Raw genomic sequence first — 27691 nt, forward strand, 5'->3', positions numbered from 1 at the left:
GCCTTGTTTCCTTCAAAAGAATTTAGCAGGGTAACTTTCTACCAAATTATTTTACTCAAACCTCTTTTGTTCTTTGAGCAGACACTAGTTAACATTACTTTTCTTTTTCAGATGGTAATGACCAAGATAATGAATAGTATTATGCTTTTTTGATATGAACATATATGTTATATAATAGATGATATGTGTTGTAATAAATTACTTAACAGATTTTTTATGTGCCTTTTTGCAATGGAAATTTGTGAGCCTTAGAAAAGGGTAATCTGCCAGCTAAACATTAAAAGCCAAGTCAAATATTCCAGGTATCAAGGGACTTTAGCTACCTGACCTACAACAGCTGTTAATTTTTCTGTGTGGTTACTGTTGTCTAGTAGAATTAAAAATTAGATGTAATCACCAAAACACTGGAGAAACCTGTATTTGTACTTGTAATGACTTTTAGATGTTATTTTGGTTGTATTCCATTACAATTGAAAACAAATAATGTATTCTTTTCAGCTTCAGGAAAATCAAGACGAAATAGAAAATATGATGAATGCAATATTTAAGGGAGTGTTTGTACATAGATACCGGTAAGTCAGGACATTTTTTCTGTGTAATTCTTACTCTAGTCAGGTTTGGATATTTAGTGGTTTAGGCAGTATAAAGTAGTAGAAAGAGCATTGGAATAAGATCAGTGTTAGAAGGTAAGGTCTTCCACTGATTGAGATATTCTAGTTAAGTTATTTAACTGCTCTGAAATTGATATTTCCTCACTGAAAAACGGGGTAATGTGCTTCACTAGTACCTGCCCAGCAGATGGAATCTACTTCTATGATTAGGAGTCAGAGTACAAAATACTTAATTGCTTTTGGATGTACTATGTTAGTAGAAACTATACATGATGGTTCAGGACTCTTATCATTTGCATGTCGGGAAAATTTGGATAGATTTAAGTATTTTCTTTTACTATTTTGAATGAGCAGAGAAAAGAAGTAGGTGATCTTATCACCATTTCTGCTGTAACCTATTCTTTAAATGTTAGTGGTATTTTTATTCAACTTCTCCCTCACTTCCTCAACTTGGCAGTTATTGAATCACTTTCTTTGTAATGTCTCTTGATCCATTCTTACTTTTTTGTTTCTGTTGTCACCATTATCTTAGTCTATTCCTCTATCATTCTCATACCTAGAGATTATTGAAGTTTTCCTAAAACATTCTTTTGTTGTGTTATTCCTCTGCTCAAAAGCTTTCAGTGACTCACCTAGTACCTACAGGATGAATTCAAAATAATTTAGTGTGACATTCAAATCCAAATGAAGCTTGGCCTCAGTGTTACATGTAACTAATTCTCTCCTGGAAAATTATGCTCTAACCAAACTAGTGTGCCTGCTGTCTTCTGAACACACCATGCCCAGCAGGTGTGAGCAGAGGCTAGGATATTTCATGGTATAAAAGGTGGGGGTCTAATTTTGTTTGTATTTTTATTTAATTTTAAATATTTATGTGTTGAGAATTATGCTTTGCCAGGTAGTCTGTAAACATTTAGGGGATCATGCTTCAGTTCTACTTTTAAATCCCCAGTAATCTTTTAAGATAGTGGTATGTTCATACTAGGTGTGAAGTATTTGGCAGCTCTTGGATAAATCACAAATCCTGATGTTATAGTGGCACTAATATACATAATTTTTCCTTCCTCCACTCAGTGATGCAATAGCTGAAATTCGAGCTATTTGCATTGAGGAAATTGGCATTTGGATGAAAATGTATAGTGATGCCTTTCTAAATGACAGTTATTTAAAATATGTTGGCTGGACTATGCATGATAAGGTAAGATATACCCTTACAGAATGTTTATCTGTCTACACATAGGCATAGCTATCTAGAGCTCTCATTCATAATGAGTTATCTGTGTATATGTATACCTGGGACCACATTCCTATAGACCTTTCTCCTTTATTGTTTTCTGTCTGGTCCAAGAAAACATGGTCTCTATCGCATAAAGTCCCCTAGATTTTTTTAATCTTGGTAACTGATTTAGACTTCAATCTTGAATTACTTTTTGTAGTGAAACAAACATTAGAATCATGTAGGTGGTAGTGGTTAGGCATTTCTTAGAGCTGTAAGAAGAGTTTTTATTCTTACTATGTGAGTGCTATATACTTTTTGAAATTTTTCTAACTTTTCTTCTCTCTTCATAAACCTGTATCTTAGCCAGATTATAAATTACAACTTGGTCTCTGGCATACTTTTATTTTATTTTATTATTCTGCCTTTCTCTTAGGCTGCCTCTTCACTAGCCTTGAAATTCTTTGCATGTATCCTTTACAAATACTACTTTCTGTAAAGGAAAACTTACTGTGAAATATGCTACTGTTGTCTTTCACAATAGTATTGCTCTGAACAAATTTTCAAAAAATTTTCATTTGACATACAGAAATAGTAACCCCAAAGGTATTTAGTATTAAATGTTTGTATTGATTTCCTATTTTTTCATTATCAAAGATGAGAGTTTTTGGAAATGAGAGTTTTGAAGAATTGTATGGAACATATTTAAAAATCTAAAGTAAAAGATACTTGTGTATGTCTTGAATATTCAGGTTGAAAATATGCAGAGTTTTAATACATTTTCTCCTCTTGCTTCATTTAGCAAGGTGAGGTAAGACTCAAATGTCTCACTGCTCTACAAGGGCTTTATTATAACAAAGAGCTTAATTCCAAACTGGAGCTTTTTACCAGTCGGTTCAAGGTTAGTATTACTTTAAGTATTTAAAAATTACCTGTTGTTTGAAAATATTTTTCTCTTACTTTAAAAATACCTTAATTTTTTTTGTCCTTAGGATAGAATTGTGTCTATGACCCTTGACAAAGAATATGATGTTGCAGTACAAGCAATAAAATTACTTACTCTTGTTTTACAGTAAGTATGTACTTATTGCATATTACTAATGTCCAGATATTTAAATAATACATTAGACAAGATGGTTTAAATTTATCTGGTTTTAAATTTTAATAACTTAAGACATGGAATTTTTACAGCTGGAAGTTCAATTTTCTCATGTAAGATTGAGTAAACTGAAAGAAGGAACCATTAGACTAGAAAATTTTAACTGAGCTAGGAATTCCTGTGTTCTGATTCTAATGATCAGTTTCCTTTCCATTTCACTGTCTTAGGTGCCCTTGAAAAAAAGTTAAACACTTGAGTGTATTAAATGTGCTTATTATATTTGTTACACTTTTAGAAATTAGTATTTACTGAAATTTCTCTGGAAACAATCTGAATTTAAAACATTCTGTTATGTTAAAATGTAATAATGATGCAATTGTTTCCTTTTTAAAAAATTTACCATTTTAATTAAAAAAATTTTTTTAAATTTCTAATTGAAGTGTAGTTGGCAAATAATATTAAGTTCATTTCAGGTGTACAACATAGTGATTCAATAATTATATACTTTATGAAATGCTCACCACAATATGTGTGTGTATTATGGTATTACTGACTGTATTCCCTATGATGTACTTTTCATCCTTGTGACTTATTTTATATAACTGGAATTTTGTACCTCTTAATTCCTTCACCCATTTTGCCATTCCCCTACTCCACTCCCCTTTGGTAACAGTGCATGAGGCTTCCTTTTTTTCCATTCTTGCCAACACTGTTCTTTCTTGTCTTTTTTTTTTTTTTTAAGATTTTATTTATTTATTTGAGAGAGAGAATGAGAGACAGAGAGCATGGGAGGGAGGAGGGTCAGAGGGAGAAGCAGACTCCCTGCCGAGCAGGGAGCCCGATGCGGGACTCGATCCCGGGACTCCAGGATCATGACCTGAGCCGAAGGCAGTCGCTTAACCAACTGAGCCACCCAGGCACCCTCTTGTCTTTTTGATATTAGCCATTCTGACTGGTGTGAAGTGATACCTCATTGTGGTTTTGATTTGCATTTCCTTAATGATTAGTGATGTTTACCATCTTTTCATTTGTCCGTTGGTCATCTGTATGTCTCTGGAAAAATGTCTATTCAGGTCCTCTGCCCAGTTTTTAAATCAGATTTTTCTTCATTTTTGATGTTGAGTTGTATGAGTTCTTTATAAATGAAAACAGTATGGAGGTTCCTCAAAAAACAAAAAAACCCTAAAAGTAGAAGTACCATAAGATCCAGTAATTCCACTTCTGGGTATTTACCCAAAGACAATGGAAACACTAATTTGAACAGATACATGCACCCCTATGTTTATTGGAACATTATTTACTATAGCCAAGACATAGAAACAACATAAGTGCCCCATCAACAGATGAATGGATAAAGAAGATGTGATATATATATACAATGGAATATTAGTCATAAAAATTTTTAGCATTTTAAACATATTTTAAATGTACAGTTTAGTAGCATTTAGTATGTTCATCTTGTTGTGAAGCCATCACCATTATGAATATCCAGAACTATTTTTAATCATTCCATACTAAAACTTTGTACCCATTAAACACTGATTCCCCATTCCTTCCTTCCTGCCTAGCCCCTGGTGACCACTGTTGTACTTTTTATCTCTATGAATTTAACTATTTTAGGTAATTCACATAAGTGGAATCTTACAGTATCTGTCCTTTTGTATCCGGCTTATTTCAGTTACCATGGTATCTTCAGAGTTCATTCATGTTGTAGCATGTAGATTTCATTTACTTTTGAGGCTCAGTAATACTCCGTTGTATGTTTATACCACATTTTATTTACCCATTCATCTGTCAGTGGACATTTAGATTACCATGATCCAAATAATAATTGCCAAAGGGTATTTTTTTTGACCTAGCATGCTACTTCTGACACTCCTATGGAAAATTCATCATGTAATAGTAGCCTGTGAAATTGTGATAAAAACTAATGTGTGATGACTGCCCAGTATCATTTTAAGTCATATTGTAAAACTGTAGTAATTTTTAAATTTTGGTGCTGGTGTGTGAATAGACTGATTAGTAGCAGAGAATAAAGAATACAGACAAACGCAAACAAATCCAGGAACCTAGTATAGGGTGAGGGTGGCATTTCCTTTAAGAAAATAAATGGTTTTGGGACACTTGGGTGGCTCAGTCGGTTGAACATCTGCCTTCGGCTTGGGTCATGATCTCAGGGTCCTGGGATCGAGCCCCACATCAAGCAGAGCAGGGAGCCTGCTTCTCCCTCTGCCTGCCGCTTCCCCTGCTTGAACGTGTGCTCTCTCTCTTGCTGTCAAATAAATACATAAAATCTTTTTTTAAAAAAAAAAGATAAATGGTTTTGTGACAGCTAGGTTCTATTTGGGGAAAAATTAAATCAGATTCCCATCTCATTCCTTATACAAAAATAATTTCCAGATGGATGACATGTTTAAATGCAAGTAAATGAAACCATTAAAGTACTAGATGAAAACTTGGGGAAGATTAGACGTTTTTATTTTTTTTTGTTTTATATGTAAAATGAGCAAGAGCTCTCTGAACATGACATAAAACCTAGACATAAAAAAATCATTGAATTAACTACATAAAAATGAAAAAATGTCTATATGACATAAAATACCATAAACTTAGAAAACCAATGACAGATTGGTCAAAATATTTTTATCATTGGAGTCAATTTTAATAAATTAAAGGATGGATGGGGCGCCTGGGTGGCTCAGTTGGTTAAGCGACTGCCTTCGGCTTAGGTCATGATCCCGGAGTCCCGGGATCGAGTACCACGTCAGGCTCCCTGCTCAGCAGGGAGTCTGCTGCTCCCTCTGACCCTCCTCCCTCTCATGCTCTCTGTCTCTCATTCTCTCTCTCGCAAATAAATAAAATCTTAAAAAAAAAAAAAATTAAAATAAATTAAAGGATGGAAACCTAATAATGGTCAAAAGTTAGAGAACCAGATCATGGACAGAAAGAAAATTTAAAAATATATGAAAAGATGTTTAGCCACACTCAGAGACAGGTAAATTAAAATGAGATCATTTTTTAACCTGTTGCTTGACAAAGATACAAAAGTGTTTGGTAATACACTGTGTTGTTGAAGCTGTGCAAAAACAGGTCTTTAAAACACTGTGATGGGGGACTATAAATTGGTATAACCCCTTTGGAGAAAAGCTTGGCAGTATCTATATTCAAAATTTTAATGCTCACATTCTCTAACATAGCATTGTTTGTAATAGAATTATTGAAATAGCCTAAATGATTATCAGTAGAGGAAGAATTAAATATGTAAGATAATAGCTATTTTGAGCAGTCTTAACTATTGCATTTTCTTTTTTAGTTGGACTTAAAAAATTATAAATATATATACATGTTATGAAAGTATTGAAAGAATTATGAAATAAGAAAGTAATAGTACTCTATATGTATTTCTGTAGCTGCTGCTTCTTCAATACCCTGTGGACATCTTTCCTTATTTCTCATATTTTTATGAAGGATAATAAACTCATTTATGTTGATTCAACCATTATAAATACCTAATAACTGAAAGTTGTCAGGAACATTCCTTCTCAAACAATGAAAATGAGTGAACTGCACATTTAACTATACTTTAACTAATTTGATTCAATATATGTCTTTTCATTATAAAATGACACAAGTGGTTTTTCCAGTAACAGTTCAGTATTATACATAGAGTATCTTAAGTCAGAAGGCTTTCAAAACTTGAATTTTAACATTTTGGTTTTGTTTCTTTCAAAAAGAAGTAATATTTCCTTAGGCATCAGACTTCTGGAAACTTTGAGCACAGCAGAAAACCAAAAAGGATCTGAGCTCCTCAACTGATCATCTAATGTACTTTAGACTTTTTTTTGCTGGTGGTGGTCCTATGGTTCTCAATTTACATAGAATGCTAAAAACCTAGATTGTTTATTTCACAGCAGACGGAAAGCATATTAGGGGGTAAAGAGTTGCCAGACACCGGGACCCTGAAAGCAGAGTCTGTAAGGGAAGAACTCGACAAGGTTTACCCTGGGGTACTGTGATTGATGGGCCTAATAATGACTTTTATTTACCAGGAAGATTTTATTAGGTTTATTTTGTTTTTTAAAAATAAGATCAGGAAAATGAACACTACATTTTAGTAAGATTTTTCCAGTGGTAGATGGTAATTAAAGGTCTTTGGCATTTAAATGTTGATTATTTCAAAAAACCATTTGCATTTCCTCATATGGTGTTTAGTACATGGTGAAGTATTCATCATTGTGAGATAATTGGGCTGTTAGTATATTTTAATGTGATATCTCGTTAATATTACTGTGAAATATATACAGAGTGTTTTCTGTGATTATTAACTCTAAGCTCTTAGAATGCCACCACTTAATTTTTTTACGTTAGTTTATATTATTTTGTCTTCCTTTCTCTTTAGCATCCTTGTCACATTGTTACTTCTCTTCACCATATATTTCTGTATTCTGGTATATTTACTCTGATTTGACCTCCCATTTATCTTAGATGTTGACAAAATATTCAGCTCTTTTGTCAGGGCGTGCTTTTACTGACAGATGATAATCAAATAAGGTCAATTTTTCTTTTTCTTTTTTTAACACAAGTAGTGAAAAGTGTATTATTTTTAATGTACAAGCATGGATCATTGTACTCAGTATCCTTAAAATTAAGTCATTGAAACTGCTACTGCTCTTTTTTTTTTTTTTTTTAAAGGAGTAGTGAAGAAGTTCTTACTGCAGAAGATTGTGAAAATGTCTACCATCTGGTTTATTCAGCTCACCGGCCAGTAGCAGTAGCAGCTGGGGAATTTCTCTACAAAAAGTAAACCTATATTTTTGTATTTTCTAAAGTATACTTTTATGATAGTAATTTTATTGTGCTGTAAGCAATACTAAAAATATATATAATTCATTTAAAAAATTATTCATACAGGTCAAGTAGAAACTTTCACATTTTACTCTTTCCTTTAAAGGTTTCAATTCTCCAATTTACTTGGTTTGTAGAAGTTAAATCTTCAAAGAGAAATGTCTTTTATTGAATAAAATACATAAACATATATAAAGTATATAAAAATATACCTAACTACATCATCACGTTAAGACCTTTTCCTAATTTTTCATTGTTTTCTCCAATGTCAGCTTCTAACTATTGCCCTATTATAATATTTAGTCTTAAGCCTGTTACTGCTTGCTTTAGAAAATATTAAAAGGTTTTGCTTCATGTGTTTGATATAGTTTGACGTAAGAATCCCTAAAATCCTATAGTCCTTTTTATGTTGGTGTAACACCTCAGATTAAGTAGTATGGATAGCAGTGTGAATATCTGACCACAGAAAACATTGAGCAAGTGTTATGTAATGGCATTTATTTTTTAAGATTTTACTTATTTATTTGAGAGAGAGTGAGAGAGAGCACAAGAGCAGCGTGGGGGGGTGCAGAGGGAGAAGCAGACTCCCCGCTGAGCAGGGAGCCCAATGTGGGACTTGATCGCCCTGAGCCGAAGGCAGACGCTTAACCGCATAACCACTAACTCAGTTGGTTAAGCGTCTGCCTTCGGCTCAGGTCATGATCCCGGGATACTGGGATCAAGCCCACTGTCGAGTTCCCTGCTCAGTGGGGAAGTCTGCTTCTCCCCTTTCCTCTGCTGCTCTCCCTGCTTGGGTGCTCTCTCTCTCATTCTCTCTCTCAAATTAATAAAGGAAATCTTTAAAAAAAAAAGAAAAAAGAAAAGATGGTTTCTCTTAAAAAAAAAATAAAGAGAACAGTTTGAACCACATGGACTAAACTATATCTTTGTAAGATTTTATTAAAATGCCTGTTTGGGATGGGGGAGTGTTTATTAGAGTACATGATGTAAAATGTTCATACTCCAGTTTCTATTTATTGCTACCCAGTGATATTTCTTTGTTATTTATAAGGAAAAACCACCATGATATCCATAGAAAGAGGCCACTGAAGTCACTTTGAGACAATTGTGCAAGAAGGATAGAAGGAAAATATATGTTCAGTTTTAAAGAGATGAATATCATAGATTAATGTGCATAAATGGTATGGGCTAGCGTAATACTTTTACAAAAGGAAATGGTTGCATAAAATGCAGTAATGTTTTTAAAAAGAAATAATCCAGGGGCGCCTGGGTGGCTCACTCAGTTGGGCGTCTGCTTTTGGCTCGGACTATGGTCTGAGGGTCCTGGGATTGAGCCCCACAGCAGGCTTCCTGCTCAGCGGGGAGCCTGCTTCTCCCCCTCCCTCTGCATGTTGCTCCCCCTGCTTGTGCTCTTTTGCTTGCTCGCTTGCTTGCTCCCTCTCAAATAAATAAAACTTATAAAAAAGAAGTAATCCATAACTCCATAAAATTAACTTGAGAAGTTAATTTAAGAGGACTTAGAAGTACCATTAAGTATGAAATGAAAAAGGTTTATAGCTATTATTTACTTGGGTATCATGTTGGAGAATACCTACCCAGGTCCCATTTACTCTCTTTTATTAGATGCTTAAATATGAATTTAATTTTTTAAATTAGGAAATAGAGTTTTTTTTGTTTTAAAAGTAAATACTTTGTCTTGATCATAGGCTCTTCAGTCGTAGAGATCCAGAGGACGACGGTATGATGAAAAGAAGGGGACGACAAGGTCCAAATGCCAACCTTGTTAAGACATTGGTTTTTTTCTTTCTGGAAAGTGAGGTTAGTTGATGTTGTTCATTTTATACTTATGTTCAGAACAATTTGGAGTAGGGGTTGAAATAACGTACATCTTAAAATCTTCCATATATCACAGTATATCTTGGATATAATAGGGTTGTACCCGTTACACAAAATTAAAAAAAATTCTTTTAGTAAGATGTTCAAATAATAGGATTTATGTATAGTACTAAGAGTATGAATTTTGGAGTCAGAAAGACCTGATTACCAATTGGGCCCCTCTACTTAGTATTTGTGTAACTGGTTTAGTCACTTAATCTTTCTAAGCCTCATTTTCCTTGTAAATATGTGGGTAATAATTTCTTAGGTATCACTGAGCTAATCCATGTAAAACTCTTTATTTTTCATGTGAAACTCTTAACACAGACCTTGCACTTTGTTCTCAATATTTGGTACCTGCTTTATTAATTTTGTTGTAGATAGGGATTTACATTTAACATCAGCTCTTTTAGGTTTCCCTCAGGTTGAAAATTTGCCTGTTAACCAGAATTTGAGAGGATCCAACGTACATTTTTGGTGTTCATATTATGTATTATTCAATCAGTTTTAGGGTCTTTTAAATACATTTTTAAATTTTTTCTGTATATAGAAATACAGTTGGTTTTTGCATATTGACCACTCATCTGTAACTTTGCTAAATTCACTTATTTTAGTAAGGTTTTAATAGATTCCTTGGGATTCTTTATAATAATGCAGTCAAGTCATTTGCAAATAACGTTCAGTTTACTTCTTCCTTTCTTACATTTATGCCATTTTCCCCTGGCCTTATTAAACTGATTAGGACATCCAGTAGAATGTTGAATAGAAGTGGTGAGTGGACATCTTTGGATTGTTCCTGATCTTAGGGGAAAGGCATCCAGTATTTCTATATTGTTATTAGTGATAGGTCACATGGTAGTTGTTTATATTGAGAATGTTTCCTTCTATCCCTTTTGTTGAGTTTTATCATGAACGGATGTTGAATTCTGCCCAATGCTTTTTCTGAGGTGATTATTTTATTGAGATGATTATTTTATCCTTCATTATATTAATATTTGAATTATGTTGACTGGTTTTTTGAATGTTGAGCCAACCTTGAATTCCTAGGATAAAACCTACTTAGTCATGATCTATTATCCTTTCTATATATTGCTGGTTTCGCTTTGCTGGTTTTTTGAGGATATTCCCTCTATGTTCATGTTAGATGTTGGCCTCCATATTTTTTTATTTGTAATGTCTTCGACAGGTTTTGGTATTATTGTAATGATAGTCCCCTAAAACAAGTTGGGAAGCTGTAGGGCCTTTTAGGCTTCACAAAATGAAGATAAATAATATGCTTATATATTGAATTGATAAACTTTTTTTATGTTTTAAGTAACCATTATCCCTCCTGTTAAATTAAATTCATAGTATATTTTGTAACTGAGTGTGGTTAACTCATGTAATATTGAGTCTAAATAGGCACTAAATATACATGCATATAATCTTTTCAGAATTAATTTTCTGGTTAACTGTTGTAATGATTATTGTGAGACATGTTTAATGATACTACCCAACTGGGTTTACTTATACTCAGCCAGCTAAGGCAGTTTCTTTGTCCTGTTTTCCATTTGACCTCAAAAAACAGATTGCTGTTTGGGTTTGTACATGGTGCCAACAAAATTTCCATTCTTTTGAGTTAAGGCTAGTATGCTGTTTGTCTAAGAACACATTGCTCTTTTTTACTTTTAGTTACATGAACATGCAGCTTACCTTGTGGATAGCATGTGGGACTGTGCTACAGAGCTACTGAAAGACTGGGAATGTATGAATAGCTTGTTGCTGGAGGAGCCTCTTAGTGGAGAAGAAGGTAAATGGCTATTTAGTTAATGGTATTTTGTTGTCTAGTCAGTTTTAAAACTAGATTTTACTTACGCCATTTGTTTATCTTTAATATTAAAAAGTAATTGAGAGTGCTTGCTTATTAACATCTTTAATATTAAAAAGTAATTGAGGGGTGCCTGGGTGGCTTAGTCGGTTGGGCATGTGATTCTTTCTCAGGGTCCTGAGATTGGGCCTCGTGCTGGGGTACGGAGTCTGCTTGAGATTCTCTCCTCCTCCCTCTCTCTCTACTCCTCCCCCGCTGGAGTGTTTTCTCGCTCTCAAATAAATCTTAAAAAAAAAAAGTACTTGAAAATCTTTGAATAATTTTGTTTTCATATACACGAATATTACAAAGAAAGATGTAGTTGCTGTCAATATTGAATTTTTAAAAAATTTTTCTGGTATCCGTGTTCATATTTTCTTTGGTTAAATTGTGGACCAGTGGTACACAGATTTGTACTGTTCAGTAAACAAGTTCTCATCCTATCTGTGATACAGTAATGGGATTTTCTTTAGTATATTAGGTCAGATTCTGTCACAGGCAGGATTGTTATGTAATACTTAAAAGTAACATATAGGGAAAAGAAATAGGTTAATTCTTTCTGATTTTTTTTTCAGCACTAACAGATAGACAAGAGAGTGCTCTGATTGAAATAATGCTTTGTACCATTAGACAAGCAGCTGAATGTCATCCCCCTGTGGGAAGAGGGACAGGAAAAAGGGTATGTTGGTATAGTTTCACTATTCTAAGGTGTGTTTCTTCTTTTGATTATGATTTTAAAAATTCTTGCATGTAACTATAGAGCCAAATTTTTGAATCTTACACTTTATTTTTCAGATGATCTTTGCTAATACATATGTGTTAGAAGTAAATTTTAAAGTATTAGCAATGGGAAATTTGAGTTCTTTCCATGAGATACTTTGTTAGTTACTACAGGAGATAAAATGATTGACTGCTCTCAAGACTGATTCTAGCTCACCGTTTTAGAATGGTGCATTTTTGCATTTTGGTTTATTTATAGATTTGCTTTCTTTTCCTTTTAATAAAAATCAGGAATTAAAACATAATTATTCATCAAAATGGAGAAATTCCTATTTCCCTGGATTATATTTTAATGCATCACTGCAAAGTTCACATATATTTGTATTGTAGACCAACAACTCCACAGCCTTTGAAAATTTTTTGATTAAGAGGCACAAAAATACATGGTTTGTTACATAGTATACATCTATATATATGTATTTGTGTATAACAAACAAAAGTTCTTCGAACAATACTTATGGTATGTGACGCATTCTATTTTATTTTGTTTTCTTTTTTTTCCTTTTTCTAATTGATGATAGAATTCATGCTGTCATGAGTGAATTCATGTTGAATTCATAACCCATGCATCATGGCCCACAGCTTAGAATAGGCTGAAATGCTACTCAGTCCCATTGTTATATAAGCTCCTAAACTACATTTCCTTCCTAACTGCTGCTTTATTTGTCTAATGGTAGCGTTGGTTAATTTAATTGGGTATTGGTTTTGCCTCTAGAACTATTCCAAGTTTTTTTTTTGCTGTTATTTTAGGTGGTTTTTTAAAAAATATTGTGCTCGTTATAGTTATTCTTTGTTACTTTTGGGTTTCATATTTTATAGTAGAAATTTTGGTATCTGTCATTTAAAATGTAGTTTCATTACTTATTTTGTATGTCTTAACTTAAACTTGAGCATCTAACAGTGTTATTAGGTTTAATAAGTACTTAAAAGCATCGTTGTGCTACTTTAGGTGCTGACAGCGAAGGAGAAGAAGACCCAGTTGGATGACAGGACAAAAATCACTGAACTTTTTGCTGTGGCCCTTCCTCAGTTATTAGCTAAGGTAAGTTTGTGTAATAGACGAGTACTTGTAAGAAATTACAGGTTTTCTTTGGAAATGTCAAACTGATTTGTATTATAATGTTTACTTAACATTATTGTGATGTTTTGACATGATTTTTTTTTATTTCAAAGTACTCTATAGATGCAGAAAAGGTGACTAACTTGTTGCAGTTGCCTCAATATTTTGATTTGGAAATATATACCACTGGACGATTAGAAAAGGTACAATGTTACCTCTATATAAAAACACCTTCAAGAAAAACTACTCGTTTTGTTCATCCCATCATATTGTTTGTTTATATTCTTGAACCTTCTAATGTTAAAGGAAACCTACATCTTATATATCTTCTTTATTTTTTATAAGTAGGATTTAGAGAATGGCATTAATGAGTCTTCCCTTTGATTCATGACCATAGCCATTTTCTCATTCCTAGCCATTATTTGACTGTATCTGAGAGATTTAAGGAGATTGGGGGTAGGTAGCTGGATAATAACAATTATAAAATGAAAGCAGTTAATATTCATTGAATACTTTTATAAATTCTTTGTATTAACATTCTCACCAAAGCCCTATGAGATAGGTAATATTATTCCCATTAAAGCTGAGGAAATAAGTATATGGGTGGGTCAGTGTATTTATTTACCACGACTAGGAAAACACATCAAAATGTATGCCCTACTTGTTGTAGAGTTATTATTTTTGAAGCTTTTTAGTGTAGTCTTTCTGTGCCTATCATATATACCTTAGTTTTTTCTAATATGTACCTTAGTTTTAATGAAAAAAACTTTGATTTTGCAGCATTTGGATGCCTTATTACGACAGATCCGGAATATTGTAGAGAAGCACACAGATACAGATGTTTTGGAAGCATGTTCTAAGACTTACCATGCACTCTGTAATGAAGAGTTCACAATCTTCAACAGGGTAGATATTTCAAGAAGTCAACTGATAGATGAGTTGGCAGATAAATTTAACCGGCTTCTTGAAGATTTTCTGCAAGAGGTATATATTAAAAGTATTTTGTCATTTGGGTCCCTCCCCTTGAGTAACTGATTTAGTCACCATTCCTGGTGATAGTCCCTAGCAGTATGTTGAAAAATATTCAGACATTCTGTTCTTTGATTATCATGCTACTGTTACTCCTCCACCAAAATGGGAAGGTGGTAAGAATCTGTGACTTGGAGAAGATGAAAGCAAAACTAATCCCCCCCAGCCCCTTTAACTTTAAAGAAATGATCTCAGAAGTTACCAGGGTTTAGCTAAACTAGAGGCTGTTAGGCAACAGGGTGTAAATGGAACAGAAAAGGAGAGCTAGACTATGGCCATGTAGCCTCAAAAGTAGTCTATTTCGTACTGTTTTGGCAGTGTTAGTAAGGAAAGGTAATTAATGATCTTTGATACTGTAAAGCCTTGATAAATTGCTGTTATAGCGACTGTTGATTTTTGGGTTTCCTGTGTTCTATTTCCAAAGAAACTTAAAAGTGTGGCACTCAAATACACTAATGTTTTTTTTTTTTTACTTTTATCTGTTTTGATTAAGGAGGGTGCATGTTGAGATGAGCACTGGGTGTTATATGCAACTAATGAATCATTGAATACTACATCAAAAACTAATGTTGTACTGTACAGTGGCTAACTGAACATTAATAATAAAAAAAAGAAAATATGTACTTCACAGTTTAATTGACTTGCATAAAATAAAAAGTCGTAATTCTCAAATTAATGCATTTAGCCCTTTCCACATCACTTTTGTCATTAATGTTGCAAAGATCATATGGACTGTGTAATTTTCAGTTTTCTTGTTTAGCCGTTACTTCTTAAGCTTTCTTTTTTTGTGTAACAATCCATGCTTATAAGTTTTACCTAACTGGCGGTTTGTGCAAATAAGTTAATGTATAGTGATCACATTCTTAGTTAAAAAATGTAATGGCTCTACTCTTGGCTAGGTACGATTGTGATTAGGACGAGTTAATTTAAAATCAAGCAATGGGTTAATTAAGTTTAATTATTTGTGTGGAAAAACTAAGTTTAGAAACAAGTGTTTTTTGAGAGACTTGGGGTTCAGTACAGTATTTTTAATAGTGTTTAAAAAATTTATAAGTTTCATGCAGTAAGACTCATAAAATTTTCAAAAACTTAAAGTTACTCTCAATTGGAAAATTGATATCCAGAAAGGACTAGCGCATATCTAGTCTTTATTCAGAAGGTTTTTCCCAAATTGTTACTAGTCTGGTATGTCTTTCTTGAGCACTATGTTTCATTCATTTAGGTTTTATCTTTTAGGTATTGTCTTTATGATCTCTTGCTTGTCCTTTACTATATTTTTCTTTATTGTCCTAATGCATTTTTTACTGTGAAAGACTAAATGTCTTCATAGTTTTATGTCAAGGTTACTTTAAGGGAGAGGGGAAAATGTCATTCAGTGTTTCTCTCTTGGGTATAATGTACCTGTGATAACAACTCTGTTGGCTCATTACTCCAGCCATATTGCTTTAAATTTGGACAGATCTAGGTATTGAATGACAAAGTTAATTTGTCGTGTTAGGCTATTCTTCCTTTTTAAGGTGGTATCACTAATGTGATAGTCTAAGATTTTTCACTTTGGTGGTTATTAAGATTTAATATTATATATAATTAATATTCATAGGGCGAAGAACCTGATGAAGATGATGCGTATCAGGTATTGTCAACATTGAAGAGAATCACTGCTTTTCATAAGTAAGTTGAATTTTAATGTTTCTGATTTCTTAAAACTGTAGCAAAATCAAAACCAACTTGCCTGTTTTAGGGTTATAATGTTATCAGTTCTGCTAGATTTCTTTTTTTTTTTAATAAATTTTTAAAATATTTTATTTATTTGTCAGAGAAAGAGAGTACAAGCAGGAGGAGCGGCAGGCAGAGGGAGAAGCAGGCTTCCCGCTGAGCAGGGAGCCTGATGCGGGGCTCAATCCCAGGACCCTGGGATCATGACTTGAGCCGAAGGCAGACACTTAACGACTGAGCCACCCAGGCGTCCCAGTTCTGCTAGATTTCTTGTGCTTGTATATAAAAAATAGTTGATAGAGTCATGTTTTGAATTGGGGAATAATTGGCAGATTATCACCCACCATACTTTTTTAAAAATACATTTTTTTTGTTGTTGTGGGTGCCTGTTAAAAGTTTACTGTATTTACTTTGACAGCATTTTGTTAACATTCAAGTCCAGAATAAAAGTGATTAAGCTTAACTTTTAAATATAACTTGATTCCTTTTTACAGTGCCCATGATCTTTCAAAGTGGGATTTGTTTGCTTGTAATTACAAACTGTTGAAAACCGGAATTGAAAATGGAGACATGCCTGAGCAGGTTTTTATTTATTTTCAAGTTACATATTTAACTTCAAGAATGAATACTTGGGACGTTTTAGGTTTAACCGTATTCTCTTGCTTCTTTTTACAGATTGTTATTCATGCACTGCAGTGTACTCACTATGTAATCCTTTGGCAGCTTGCAAAGATAACTGAAAGCAGCTCTACAAAGGTTTGTGGTAGTTCAGTGGAGTTCTTATTACATTAAATATCATTAACTGTTTTCAGCAAACTTTTAATGCGATCAATTATTTCAGTAAAGTCTTGCTTATTTCTAAATTACTACTTAGGCATGTGTACCATTAGAAAGTTACGTTCATAGTTTGATGTATATTCAGTGAAAGAACATTAATATGTTTAAAGGTATGATTTTAAATTAAAAATTTTTCACATTTTAAGGTGGCATAATTTATGTATTTCCATATTCTCAAAAGTATTGAGAGCATATAGAAATATAGATTTTGTAAGTTATGACCAAGAGCTTTTGAAACAAGCATACAGCTATTGGATTATATACATTGATGATAACAAGCCAGGTGACCCTAGATCTTCTTATGCCTCAGTATTGTTTTGGGATCACGTTGTTCATACATAGGATCTTTCTACTGGTGTTCCAAATTCATTGTAAATCACTTTCTGGTTGAGTATAATGTGCCAGCTACTGGGTAATAGAACTTTCAGAATTTTGTCCGTAATGGTAATCTTTGATGTGTTGAGTAATTGAAGTAAACAGTATAGCCTTTTGTGTTTGTAACTGACTGAGCCACCCTAGGCGTCCCTTGCCTTTTTCATTTGTAAACTGGAAACTTAAACATTGTACTTGCAGTAGATGTAGCCTTAAATATTATTTGGGTACATTTTTATAAATACTGTGTAATATCTAGGAGATAGAGAATTTGTTGTTCATAGCTCTTTTCCCCAAAAACAGTTGTCTTGATAATAAGTTTCTTTTGCATAAAATCAGAATAATTTTATTTATTTATTTATTTATTTATTTATTTATTTATTTATAAGATTTTATTTATTTGATAGAGAGAGAGTACAAGTAGGCAGAGTGGCAGGCAGAGGGAGAGGGGGAAGCAGGCTCTCCGCTGAGCAAGGAGCCGGACGTGGGGCTCGATCCCAGGATCCCAGGATCATGACCTGAGCTGAAGGCAGCTGCTTAACTGACTGAGCCACCCAGGCGCCCCAGAATCAGAATAATTTTCTTTTTCTTTTTTTTAAAGATTTTATTTATTTATTTGAGAGAGAGAAAGAGCACAAGAGGGGGGAGCGGGAGAGGGAGAAGCAGACTCCCTGCCGAGCAGGGAGCCCGATGCGGGACTCGATCCCGGGACTCCAGGATCATAACCTGAGCTGAAGGCAGTCGCTTAACCAACTGAGCCACCCAGGCGCCCTCAGAATAATTTTCAATGCTTAGAATTTCTCTGAGCTTTTAAAGTACAAGAAATGGGTATTTTCCTCTTGAAAAAGCAATTCAGTATTGTTGTTAGTGTATTTTTTGTCAAACAACTAAGAAATTTATTTAACTTAATATCAAGCTTATAGTAGGAACAATAATCATATTAGCAAATATGATTGCTCATCTAAGTCAAAAGCATTGAATTAAAAATTAAAACGGGAAAAGAGATTATATTTTGAGTAGAGAGGAAAGGGTAAAAATGATACTAAATACAGAATTATCCTGAAGCTTGGTTAAGTTTTCTTTACCAAATCAATCAAGTTAAACCTGTTCTTAGGAAAAGATTTATCTTTTTAATATAAGTTTACAAGACATTAAAATTTTTTAAAATTGGAATAATAATACAAAACTGATTCTTGTCCATCTCTCTTTTAAAAAGTACAACTGGTATCCTTCAAGTAAGAAATGAAAGATGCTGTCTCTTTTATAAATCAATTTATTCTGTTCATCAGTTGGCTATCCTTCAAATTACAAAACGAGAATGGAGTATTAATCTTTACTCTTTAAACATTCTGAAGTTAGTAGATTCATTAAAGATAGCCATATACAGTCATATAGGTTTTCTCATTTTATTTATTTATTTTTATTTTTTTTAAAGATTTTATTTATTTATTTGACAGAGAGAGAAACACAGCGAGAGAGGGAACACAAGCAGGGGCAGAGGGAGAGGGAGAAGCAGGCTTCCTGTAGAGCAGGGAGCCCGATGCGGGGCTCGATCCCAGGATCCCGGGATCATGACCTGAGCCGAAGGCAGACGCTTAACGACTGAGCCACCCAGGTGCCTCAGGTTTTCTCATTTTAAAGGACCCAGACCACTTCAGATATTAGGCACTAATATACCTGATATTTTTAAGGCTGCAGTTTGTTAGCTATTTTTAAGAAAAATGGTCTAATCAAGTAGAGTAAATATAGTCAAATATGTGATAATATTTTATGTAATTTGAAGTATCTTAAATACTAAATGAGGTTTTTATACAGTTGTTCATGTTAAATTTTTCAAGGAGGACTTGCTGCGTTTAAAGAAACAGATGCGGGTATTCTGTCAGATATGTCAGCATTACCTGACCAACGTGAATACTACTGTTAAGGAACAGGTTAGTAATTACTGTAGGTAGCCGTCTTTTGTAAGCAACCCTTAATAAATATCTGAATTAATACAGAAAATGTAAGTAATACTGAGGTTGAGCAAAGCAGAAATGTCTTGTATCTGTCCATGTATATGATACTCAAAAAATAGATTAATAATTTCATATGGAGTTTATAAACTGTATTATAGATTACCCTCATTGTGGTTATTTTATGTTGTTATTTATGACTCACTTGGTAAACAGACCCATATATACAAATTAGATGTATGATATTACATAAGTTATTCTTGAAATTAATAAGTGCAAGTATGCCTCAGGGAGGGAAATGGGTCCGTATGGTTTTGTCATCTCTGAGAATATTATCAGATAGATACTGACATTCCTTCCCATCCTGATTGTGTACATTGTTTTTTCTTATGTGGACTTTGTCTGAAATAAAAATTTTAATCATTTCCCTGACTTCAAAGTGTTACCTTCCCACTTCATATGCCCTCATTTTGAAAATACATTGTTAACTGTGCTGCCATAGGTAGTTTTCCCATCTGTAAAATGAATTCTGATCCTGGGACTGAGAACCTGTTTAGTTTTAATTCCCTAATAGAGGATTAAGCTTTTTTGTACATACGCTTTTTAAATGCTTCTATGGAGAAGACATTTTTATAATAAGAAATATTAATAGTGATACAGTCAAAGTGGTTATGGTGATTTCAAGGTTTTTTGACCATTTCATTCTCTTTAACTTTTGCATATTGGGGTGGGTAGAGCCCCAGCAGTCATCACAAATGCTATTTTCAGCAGTTTGTGTTATGTTGGGTATGGTTTATTTTGTTTTTTATTTTTGGTGTTACTATTTATTTTAAATTAGGGTATATTTACTTCTTAAAGCTACTATGGAAGTAGTTCAGATACGGTCATCCAACTACAAAGCGATTAGTAAAGTCCTTCAACCTTTGTGATTGTCACTTGTCTTTATTTTAAAATATCAAAACTGATTTCAGTGAAATACATTTAGAGTTTTATAGTTAAAAATTCACATTCAGTATCCAACTGTTAATTTCATTTTTCTTCTTCCAACTCCCATTTGTTCCTCCCATACGTGTATGCTTGGGCATAAATAAATTAGAAGTTATTAAATGGCCAAGATCCAGTAACTGACTTTCACGTTTTTTCTTGCAAAAGTATGAAGTATATTCCTATAATTATTACATTGCTGAATTCTCCAGTTTTAAGTATGTAGTTTTGAATTGTAGCAATAAAGGATTTGGAAATTTAATTTTCATCTGTACAATTCACATGAAAGAAACCAGTTTCTGTAGGTAGTAAATTGAATTTAGAGTTAAACTCCTAGGACAGGATTTTAATGAAGTATACATTGATCCAGAATTAATAACATGAAATACTCCTCTTTGTTTTCATATGCCACCAAGATACTCAGCTTAGTATTCCCTATTTCTTTCTTTCTTTTTTTCTTTTCTTTTCTTTCTTTTTTAAAATTTATTTGACAGAGAGAGACACAGCAAGAGAGGGAACACAAGCAGGGGGAGTGGGCGGGGGAGAAGCAAGCTTCCTGCAGAGCAGGGAGCCCGATGCAGTGCTCGATCCCAGGACCCAGGGATTATGACCCGAGCCGAAGGCAGACGCTTAACAACTGAGCCATCCAGGCGCCCCAGTATTCCCTGTTTCTTGAAGTATTAACACAATTCCTTATGGGTTATCATATGTAACCTCCTATATGATCTGTTGTTCAGGCCATGGCAGTTAATTATTTGGTCATGAAATATCTTGTATGTCAGTCTTCCAGACAGCTTCCAGAAATATGTCCTGGTCAATTCACTTGACCTGCCAGTTCACCTTATTAGTAAATATCACCATGCTTATCACTCTGTTTTCTTATTGTGTATGTTGCAAAAGTTTTTATAAACTCAGATATCCTGATGGGTATAAATGACTACTATAGTAGTAAAATGAGGAAAGACTGAAAGAAGAGGTAAAAGCATAAAGGAAAAGAGAAAAAAGTAAATGTGGTTAGTTCCAAGAAGGTAAAAACATTATTGAGATCTGCTTGTGCTCTCTGCTATCTGTCTAGCAGTAGTCTTCCTTTAAATGTAATTCGCTATTGACTTTGTGACCCCCAAATTCTATTTTTGTTACCCTTTCCCAACATAATTAGAATTTTCCAGTTTTCTTCTGAATACTTTTACCAGTGTTTGACTCCATTTAAAACTAATGGCAGAGTTTTTATAAATCTCCTTGAGATAGAACCTTGGCTTTATGTTTATTATGATAGTATCATGTTTGTCTGATGAGTGAGTAAGCAGGCACATAGTTCGTTGTGGTTTTTTCTACTTAATCGCTATACATATTGAGAATGAGAGTATTTAAAAAGTACCAAGGACTTTGTGATCTCTCTTCTAGGAGATAATTGATCTCCTTGGTATAAGTTTTTGTCTTCCATAAAGGAATGGAATGGTACCAAGTTTATATGTTATTTCATATTTAGGGATGTATACCATGAGGCATTGTCATAAAGTGTAGAGTGGGGTTTGGAGTCAGAAAACCTGAGGTTGAGTCCTGACTGCATGTTTTGGTAGTGTTAACATATTGTACAAGTCACTTAAAGTTGCTGAAAATAATATTTGTGAAATTACCTTGCAGTTAGTAAAGCATGATTGCAAATACTAGTAATCATTTTACAGAAATTATATTCCTCAGCTTTAAAAATTTAGGAAAATACTATACACTGATTTTTCTTAAAAGTTGGATTCTGTTTCTGTGTTATATATATGTTACTTGTGGCAGTTGGTGAGAAACCTTGGATTATAGCACGCTGTACTTTTTTTTTTTTTTTAATAGGCCTTCACTATTTTGTGTGATATTCTGATGATCTTCAGCCATCAAATTATGTCAGGAGGGCGTGACATGTTAGAGCCATTAGTTTACACCCCTGATTCTTCATTGCAGTCTGAGTTGCTCAGCTTTATTCTGGATCATGTCTTCATTGAACAGGATGATGATAACAACAGCGCAGGTAATTTTATTGGCATCTTTTTGTTAAGTGTCTTTGCATCCACCATAAATTTAAGTAACAGTGATGTAAAGTGTTGCAGTACTATTTGTTATTTGATTCTGAAAACATAAAACACAGGTGCATGTTCCAGCACATTTGTATTAATTTTTTGTAATATTGTTAAAACAAGGTGATATCTCAGGGCATAGGCTTTGGAATCAGATCTTTGCTTCTCACTAGCCCCAAGCCTATTTATAGCTACCTTACAGAATTGTATGAATTAATTAAGCAAAGTGACTTGTGCAGTGCCTGGGCATGAAATAGGTACTCAGTAAAATTTACTCCCTCTTCCCCTTAGTCATTGGTAATACCAGTTTTCAGGTAGTTTGAGCAGAATAAAGTGTTTCTTTAAGTGACATTTTTGTTGTATACTTTTATAACATAGGTTTTCATATTTTGGGGGGGTATTAAACTAATTTCTCAATGTTAGAAGATGTTTGAAATTGTTCTACAAATGTCTGGGGCAGTACAGAATGTTCACAGGAAAATAATCCCACCAGCCTTGCCTGGTGGTGTTACTCTTTCTACCCTAATTACATACACAGATGTCTTACTTGAATAAGAAGAGGTCATGGAAAAAAGTGTTGGGTGGCTTCTTTCTGGGTTTGGTTTTAATATGAAGTTATACTTGAAGGACAATATAACATTGTTATATGTGCATCTCGATATATATACTGACATATCATTGCAAATCAGATTCTAAATACATATAATTTTAGACATGGCTTATAACTTATTTTCAATAAAGAACTTTGTTATTAAGTATTTAAAACTTAGAAGAGAATTGAGAAACCTAGAGTAGCAAAAACAGTTGTCAAAAGTCCATGTACTAAAATTTACATACTTAAAAAAAATTTTTTTTTTTAAAGATTTTATTTATTTATTTGAGAGAGAGAGAATGAGAGAGAGAGAACACATGAGAGGGGATAGGGTCAGAGGACGAAGCAGACTCCCTGCCGAGCAGGGAGCCTGATGCGGGACTCGATCCCGGGACTCCAGGATCATGACCTGAGCCGAAGGCAGTCGCTTAACGAACTGAGCCACCCAGGCGCCCCATACTTAAAATTTTTTATCTTTTACTTTGAGTTGATGGTTTAGTTACACTTTTATTTGACATTTATTGGTCAGGCAGTACACTAGATGCTATGGATATCAAAAAATGAGACAAGGGCTTTTCCTTTAAAAATTCAGTTCAAGTGGAAAAGACAGATCTAAAAACAAGTAATTATAATGCAGTTTGATAAGTAGTAGAAGCATGTTCACATTGTTGTGGTCATGTCGAGGAAGTTTTAACTGGTCTGGGAGTCAAAACATCATTGAAATAAGCTAACATCTGAATTGGATCCTAAAAGATGAGTAGGAGTTTTTAAAACTTCTTTGGGAAAGCATAGTTGCATTCCAAAAATTGATACAAAATCAGTTTTGGTTTATAATCCTTTTGTTATAGTTGGAGGACTGCCTCTCTGCTTCATTTACACCATAGAACTAGAATCAGAATAAGCTTGCCAGTACTTCTGAATTTTCTAGGAGCTTCTTGAAATTACGCTCAGTCTTACCTTCTTGGGCCTCCCCCCCCCATTTAAAAATGAAATGTATTCCAGTTTTTTTGAAAAATGTAAAATATAACATATTTGTCCATATCTACCACCAGCATTTGTCAAATTTTGTTGTAATTGGTAACAAAGTATAGATACGAAAGAGCCCTTATTTGTATCCCTGTCCAATCCTATTATTTTTCCCTGGAGATAACTGCTATCCTGAATTTGGTGTTATCATGCCTTTGCATTTTAATTTTATTGAACAAGAGTTTATGTATCTCTTAACAATATAGAGTTTATTTTCTGTTGCTAGGTTCCATATAAATGGTATTATGTTGAACATTTTATTTTGCCTCTTGCTTTTTTGCATTAACATTTTTGAAATTTGTCCGTGTTGACATATGGTTATAGTTTATTCATCTTGACTGCTGGATGTTATGTAATATGAATTAACCCTACTTCATCCTTTTATTAAAAAAACAGATTTTATTTATTTATTTGACAGAGCGAGAGCACAAGCAGGGAGTCTGATGCGGGGCTTGATCCCAGGAGCCTGGGATCATGACCTAAGCTGAAGGCAGACACTTAACCAACTGAGCACCCAGGCACCCCACGTTATCCTTTTTTTAAAAGATTTTATTTACTCATTTTAGAGAGAGAGCAGGAGCAGAGAGGGGCAGAGGGGGAAGGTGAAAAAATCTGAAGATTTTGCGCTGAGTGTGAGCCCAATGCAGGGCTCAGTGGGGCTCGATCCCATGACCGTAAGACCATGACCTGAGCCGAACAAGAGTCGGATGCATAACCGATGAGCCACCCAGGCACCCCTACTTTATCCATTTTTATATTGGTGAACATTTAGGTTGTTTTCAATTTTTTCCCTGTTATAAATAGTGTACAACAAATGTTCTTATACTTACCTGCTTGAGCACATGTGCAAATGCTTTTCTAGTACACACCTAAGAGTGGAATTGCCAGATTATATAGTCTTTGTGCATCCTAAATTTGACCACATGTAGCAAAAATATTCTTCAAAATGGTTGTATTATTTTATTCTCCCACCAGCAGCATGAGTTTCCATTGGTTTTCATTCTCATCTAGCTCCTGGTGTTGTAGACCCATGGTTATTTATTTGATTTGTTAGCCCATGTACATGAGGTGAGGAGAGAGTAAAAGAGAATGCTTCTAGAGGCATTGACAACACAGAATAATGCAATTGACATCTATGAAAGGTCCAGTATGTTAGATACTTCTCTAACATTCTTTAATTCCCACAAGAGAAAAGGTGGCTAGTTTTTGATGAGAAGTGAGGAAAAAAAAAAAACCCCAGGGTGCCTTGACTGGCTCAGTCAGAAGAGCATGCAACTCTCGATTTCAGGGTCGTGCGTTCAAGCCCCATGTTGGGTTGTAGAGATTACCCCCCCCACACACACACACCTTACAAAGGCGAAAAAAACCCAAAATCAGAGCTCAAAAACTGGTTAATTAATATCTGGGTAATTTAGTCTGTAGGGGGAGAACATCTACACACATGTACTTCCTAAGAGTAGTACTGAACAGTGATTGGAAACAGTATTGTATAGAACTCCATTATAATCACGGAGACATTTAGAAAAAGTTTATATATTCAGTGTAATCTTCTGAAAGCGTAAACAATATATTTTAGGTTTCTAAGCAAATGGCTTTGGGATTCTGGAATATGCACTTGTGATAGTAAAACTTTTTCTGATGGTCTCTTAAATCCCTATTCTCAAAATTTGGTTTTAACTTACTAGCAGTTATTGAAGATTATCAGAGATAGGGTAAAATAAACATTTGTTTTAAAGAACATTCTCATTTTACAAATTATTTTTTTGATATTGGGAACCTTATATTGAAGACCTGACAGGAAGTGCACCTACAGTTCACAAAAGGAGGAAATATAAATGGCTAATAAATGTATGAAAAACTTGAACTTCACTGCTAACCAAAGAAATGTAAATCAAACTAAGGTAGCTTTTAATAAGTAATTTTGTTTGTAAAGTTTGTTCAGAGGAAAATTCTTTACATAGTTTTTTGTGTAAAAGGCTTCATCACGATTTTATTTGCAATATCAAATAATTAGAAATAATCTTTTGGCAGTACTTGGAGACTATAGTCCAGCTTTCTTGACTACGAAGTTGGAAGGAAATAAGTCTGTTTCCTTGATAACTCTGAATGTCAACATCTCACATAATGGATCAGAGCAGAAATATGTGAAGTTATCTTAAAAAGACAGAATAGTTCCTAGGTCAGACTTACTGAGTATATGTAATATATATAAAATAAGTATGTGTCAGTAAGAGTTGGGGGCCAGGTGGGATGGGGTCATCCTTGGAAGGGATAGGAGAATTTCTGAGGTTGGCTTCCCCCCCCCCCGCCCCCAGGCCCTTAACCAAGGGACATTGAATATGCAGATCTCATTGGCAAGCGATCATAATAGGGAAGTGGATGAAAGCGTTAGGCAGGGGCACCTGGGTGGCTCAGTTGGTTAAGCGACTGCCTTCGGCTCAGGTCATGATCCTGGAGTCCCTGGATCGAGTCCCGCATCAGGCTCCCTGCTCTGCAGGGAGTCTGCTTCTCCCTCCGACCCTCCCCCCTCTCATGTGCTCTCTCTCATTCTCTCTCTCTCAAATAAATAAATAAAAATCTTTTAAAAAAAAAAAAAAGAAAGAAAGCGTTAGGCAGACTCAGCCTGATTTCACTAAAACATCAGTTCCTCTGACTCACTCAACTTGTTCCTGTTACATGTTCAATAAGCAGCCTTATGATTACTATTTTAATTTGCAAAAATTTTGTCTATTGGGATTAGTGGACTGGTCATTCACTGAGATATTAAGTGTGATTATAATTTGTATTTTATTTAAATGTGTTTACTGTATTTTTCACATTCTCCAAAATAAAGGTATTTTATAGTGAGAATTTAAAAATACATATGGCTGAAGTAAAATACAGATGGCTTAATGTTTGTAACTTTTTTCCCCCAGATGGTCAGCAGGAGGATGAAGCCAGTAAAATTGAAGCTCTGCACAAGAGGAGAAATTTACTTGCAGCATTTTGTAAGCTAATTGTATATACTGTGGTGGAAATGAATACTGCTGCAGATATCTTCAAGCAGTATATGAAGGTAAAGTTGTGGATAGCAACTTATTTTTATAATGCTTAAAAGAAAATGAATGTAACACTGGCTTTTATTTCTGATTGCCGTTGAATTTTTTAAATAGTAAATTACTTTTCTAGCATAAAATAAATTTCTTTTAAAATTTAACATTTTTGGTAATACTACTTCATACATCTAGTCTTCCATTAATGGACATTTTGGGTTTATTGAGTTCACTTCATTTAGAATATTGGAAACATCTTGTCTTGGGTTAGCTATCACTATTAGAATTTACCTTTGTGGTTAGTTTAAGACAACAGGATGGTGTTCCTCCTCTGCTTGATGTAGCATAAAACAGGTATTGTTCTAGGAGTCAGGAGACCTGGCTGCTATACTTTTGGCTTGGTTACTATGCAGCTCTTGACCTTGAGTAATTCAATACCTTTTGTGTCCTGCCTTTCTTTCATTTGTTCCACTGTGATAACTAAGGTTCCTTTAGGCTTTGAAAATCTGATTTGATTCACAGTGGGTTATTCACAATTTTCGTTAAGTACCTGTGAGATTCTCTAATATTTAAGTGGTAGTAGAAAGGATATTATTAATTATACTAATGAAATATAACTAAATATGGTAAGATAGATTTTACTTGAGAAAGGATTAAAGAAAAACTAATTATAAATATAAACTTTTTTAAGCCTTTGCTGTCACCAAATAAAATATGTAATAAAGTTGTCAAAACCTAATTAATTCTCTCTTTGAA

The 27691-nt window shown here is 34.0% G+C and overlaps 1 protein-coding gene across 5 annotated transcripts in view; it reads left to right on the top strand.

Annotated features, from left to right (window-relative positions):
- Nucleotides 1-27691, top strand: part of STAG2 (stromal antigen 2) — a 133100-nt gene that overhangs the window by 81687 nt on the left and 23722 nt on the right. For all 5 annotated transcript variants that reach the window (XM_035008336.1, XM_035008333.1, XM_035008341.1 and 2 more), the window contains 17 exons: nucleotides 499-572; nucleotides 1686-1809; nucleotides 2630-2728; nucleotides 2820-2899; nucleotides 7619-7726; nucleotides 9478-9589; nucleotides 11318-11435; nucleotides 12068-12171; nucleotides 13222-13314; nucleotides 13446-13535; nucleotides 14113-14316; nucleotides 15962-16032; nucleotides 16572-16659; nucleotides 16753-16833; nucleotides 19125-19217; nucleotides 22065-22239; nucleotides 26819-26958. In XM_035008336.1, coding sequence (XP_034864227.1) covers nucleotides 499-572; nucleotides 1686-1809; nucleotides 2630-2728; nucleotides 2820-2899; nucleotides 7619-7726; nucleotides 9478-9589; nucleotides 11318-11435; nucleotides 12068-12171; nucleotides 13222-13314; nucleotides 13446-13535; nucleotides 14113-14316; nucleotides 15962-16032; nucleotides 16572-16659; nucleotides 16753-16833; nucleotides 19125-19217; nucleotides 22065-22239; nucleotides 26819-26958 — 1854 coding nt within the window. The remainder of the gene's footprint in view (nucleotides 1-498; nucleotides 573-1685; nucleotides 1810-2629; nucleotides 2729-2819; nucleotides 2900-7618; nucleotides 7727-9477; nucleotides 9590-11317; nucleotides 11436-12067; nucleotides 12172-13221; nucleotides 13315-13445; nucleotides 13536-14112; nucleotides 14317-15961; nucleotides 16033-16571; nucleotides 16660-16752; nucleotides 16834-19124; nucleotides 19218-22064; nucleotides 22240-26818; nucleotides 26959-27691) is intronic.

The sequence above is a fragment of the Mirounga leonina genome, unplaced genomic scaffold (assembly GCF_011800145.1).
Source record: "Mirounga leonina isolate KUSES-001 unplaced genomic scaffold, KU_Mleo_1.0 Mir_101664, whole genome shotgun sequence".
Classification (NCBI taxonomy): Eukaryota; Metazoa; Chordata; class Mammalia; order Carnivora; family Phocidae; genus Mirounga; species Mirounga leonina.